This window comes from Zootoca vivipara, chromosome 7, assembly GCF_965207765.1.
Source record: "Zootoca vivipara chromosome 7, rZooViv2.hap1.1, whole genome shotgun sequence".
NCBI lineage: Eukaryota > Metazoa > Chordata > Lepidosauria > Squamata > Lacertidae > Zootoca > Zootoca vivipara.
The window spans coordinates 42,670,048-42,673,433 of NC_142590.1; the positions used below are offsets into that span (position 1 = coordinate 42,670,048).

Genomic DNA, 3,386 nt, shown 5'->3' on the forward strand with positions numbered 1-3,386 from the left:
TAATAAATAGTACACTACTATTGTTACTGAAAGTACAGTCGATTAAGGACCACCTAATATAGTTATTAGTTAGCTCTCCAGAGTACGTTTAATAGCTAAGATGCATTACTTTTTAATATTTGTATTACTTTAAAAATATCACCCAAATATCCAAATCACCGGTCGCAGACACTCCTCGCTTAGGAGGACCCCTGGAGTCCTAGCTTTAGTCGTTAGTTTGCTTTTCTCTCGTGTTAAGAAAGCCGATAGCGAGACCCACTGGGTTTCTTTAAAAGACATCACAAACATTTATTAATTTACACCAAAGGTGGACAAAAAAAAATTACGTTGCCTTTTCCACATCAAATTATTCACAATTCTTTCAATAAAATAGAAAGGATGCACAGCTAGTAGGGAGAGCTAAGGAGGCTCTGGTGGGTGCACAATATATACACACACAAATAAGTCCAGATACACAAGAAACACACACGTTGAAGGGGCGGAGAGGAGGCGGGTGATTGGATAATAGGGGACTTCCTGATGTAGCACGGGTCTTTTGAGATGTGCACTTGAAATCTCCCAACTTCTTTTAGCATTCCGGTTTCCTCTTTTTTGGGGGACAGAGACTTTCAATGTTAACTACGTTCAACAGACATTCTCCTTGGGGGCGGAGGAATAACAGAGGTAGGAAACCATATGGGGACTTATTTTTTTTTGTTTAAGAGAAATGCTACTAGTGGAGTATTTCTGATGCTCCGCCTCCAGCCACTTAAGCCGAAAGGTTTGCGGCTGCTGATTTCACACCTATCCGAGAGCAGGTCTCACTGAATCGTAGGACTTGTTTCTGAGTAAACGTGCCTAGGATCTGCCCATCGTATTTGGATGGCGGAGCGGACTGCTAGGAAGCTACGGCCAACCCTCCTGGGAGATCTGCACCGGGAAAGCACAGCTACACAGAATGCGGCAGAGAGACGATTTTAAGGGACTCGCCCTACATACTCTCAAAAGAAGTGTTGGGGAAAATAGGGCCATTCTGACCCCATCAGAAAATCCACCTGGGAAGCTTAAGATCCCAGCCTTAATGCTTAATTAAAATAGGCCCTGTTTTTAAAATGAAATCAAGCTGCCAGAAGTCATTTGATAAGAAACACTACTTTTTAAAATAAATCCGTGAGGTGGTCGGTTCTTCTTCTCCGCCCCCCCCCCGTCCTCCCTCCACAGCAACCCTCCTCCTAAAACACATTACGAATCCTGAACACGCATGGAGAGAGGGAGAGACATACACACAGAATCGATCCAGACTCCCGAACAGTTCTCAAAAAAGGAAGAGTTCCTACCTTTTAAAACACAATGAGAGGGCAATTGTGAGAATGGAGGGGAGGGGGGCAGAGAGGCCAGGAGGGGTTGTGGGTTAGGATCTCGGGGGTGGGGCGAGTAATGGTGGCTGGTCCTTGTAGCGTTTTTAAAAAGGACAACTGTTGAGGTTTGTGAGTTTGCTGGAAAAGTTCTGTCCGGAGTGCAGGAGGGACTCGTGGGTCAGATTCAAATGGTTCGGTAAGGGCGTCAGAGCCGGAGAAAGCATCGCCAGGACTTGCGCTTGGCCCCCGGCGTGGCCCGCCGGGAAGGGCGAAGCGGGGGCGCTGCTGGTGGAGCTACCGGACGGCGGGGGGGCCGCGCCGCCACCGCCTCCTCCTCCTCCGATGATGTTGTCTATTGAAAAGGAAGGCCTGCTGCCGGCTCCCTGGTCCGCCTTGAGGCTCTGCAGGAGGGAAGCGGTGGGGCTGAGCTGGCCGGCGGGGTAGAAGGCTTTCCTGCAACTCAGGTCGCCGCCCAGGAACGACGAGAGGCCGCTGGAGAAAACGGACGGCGCGGCCGCCGAGGCTCCGGGTCCCGGCGGTGCCGGCAGGGCGCAAGGAGGAGGCTGGAAGGGGAACGTCCCCGCCGCCCCGCCGCCCCCGGCCCCCGCTGCTGGGTGGTGGTGGTGATGGTGGTGGTGGTGGAAGCTCTGCAGCTGGAGCCCATAGTTGTAGCCGTAAGGTCCGTAGGCAAAGCCGGGGAGGAAGGCGGCCGGGTCGGCGGCGGCGGCGCGCAAGAGGAGCTCGGGAGGCTGCGGGTGGAGCTGCTGCTGCTGCCGCTTGAAGCGCTTCCTCCGGCGCAGGAAGGAGCCGTTGTCGAACATATCGGCCGACTCCGGGTCCAGAGTCCAGTAGTTGCCCTTGCCCGGGTTGCCCGGCTCGCGGGGGATCTTGACGAAGCAGTCGTTGAGCGACAGGTTGTGGCGGATGGAGTTCTGCCACGCGGGGAACTTCTCCCGGTAGTAGGGAAAGCGGCCGCTGATGAATTCGCAGATCTCGCTCAGCGTCAGCCGCTTCTTTGGGCTCTGCAGGATGGCCATGGTGATGAGCGCTATGTAAGAGTACGGGGGTTTCACCAGGGGGTTCTTGCCGGACCCCGAAGCGCCCGACGACGACGAAGAGGAGGAGGAGGAAGAAGAGGAGGAGGAGGCTGGCGCAACTGGCGCCGATGCCGCCACCGCCGTGTCGTGGCTGTCCCCCAGCGCGGCCTCCGGGCCTCCCTGGGCTGGAGAGAGGCTCCCGCGGGCCGCCTGCTTGGGCAGGAGGTGCAGCTCCTCCTCGTCGTCGTCGTCTTCCTCGTCGTCGTCCTCGCTGAACTTAGCCAGGCCGTGCTCGTGCGGAGGCCCCACCACGTCGATGTCTTCCACGTCGGACAGCGCCTCGTCATCGTCCTCCTCCTCTGGAGAGGGCGCAGCCAGCAAGCCGCACGGCCGGCTGCTCCCGCTGCTGCAGCCCAGGGTCATGGCGACGACGTTGGCGGGGTTGCTGCTGGGGCTGCTGCGCTCTCTTCTTCTTCTGCTGTTCGGCGCTGCCTCGGGCTCGGGCTGCTCGCCTTGGCCACCCCCTAGCGGCGGAGCGGAGGAGGAGTCCCAGGAGGAGGCGCCACCGCCCCGCCTCCCCCCTGGCTCAGCGGAGGGCGGCAGACGCTCCCTCGCAGTTCCCGCCCCTCAGGCGAAGAGCGCTAGGTACGGGGTGGGGGAGGCCATGGGGGTGGGATCCCTGGGGGTGGGCAGTAAGGAAAGGTGACGGGGGGGGGACGGGGCAGAAGGAGGGGAAGGAAAGACAAGCTCCCTTCCAGCACGGCTCCCTCCCGCCAGAACTTCTCACAAGCACTGAGCGGCGTCGGAGAGCGCCAGGAGCCTTTATAGCGCGGCCCGCGCGTCACGTGCTGGCGCGCGCAGACAGACCCTCGGCGCTCACTCTCCCTCGGTCCCTCCCCGCCCGCGCGCGGTTATAACTCGCGCTCGGAGCTGCGCGCGACCTCGGGCACTCCCCCCCCCCTTTCGCGCCGTTGGTTGCGCCTGGCGGGGTACCTGATTCGCAGTCCCACCA

The 3,386-nt window shown here is 58.3% G+C and overlaps 1 protein-coding gene across 1 annotated transcript; it reads right to left on the bottom strand.

The window, feature by feature from the left end:
- Positions 1-263: 263 nt before the first annotated feature.
- FOXD2 (forkhead box D2) lies at positions 264-3,013 on the bottom strand. Its single transcript, XM_035122827.3, has one exon. It carries the CDS (start codon positions 2,795-2,797, stop codon positions 1,442-1,444), a length of 1,356 nt encoding a protein of 451 aa, XP_034978718.2. The 5' UTR covers positions 2,798-3,013; the 3' UTR covers positions 264-1,441.
- Between the last annotated feature and the right edge of the window lie 373 nt (positions 3,014-3,386).

Coding starts and splice junctions, on each gene's coding strand:
- FOXD2 (XM_035122827.3), bottom strand. CDS start 2,797: ATGACCCTGGGCTGCAGCAGCGGGAGCAGCCGGCCGTGCGGCTTGCTG.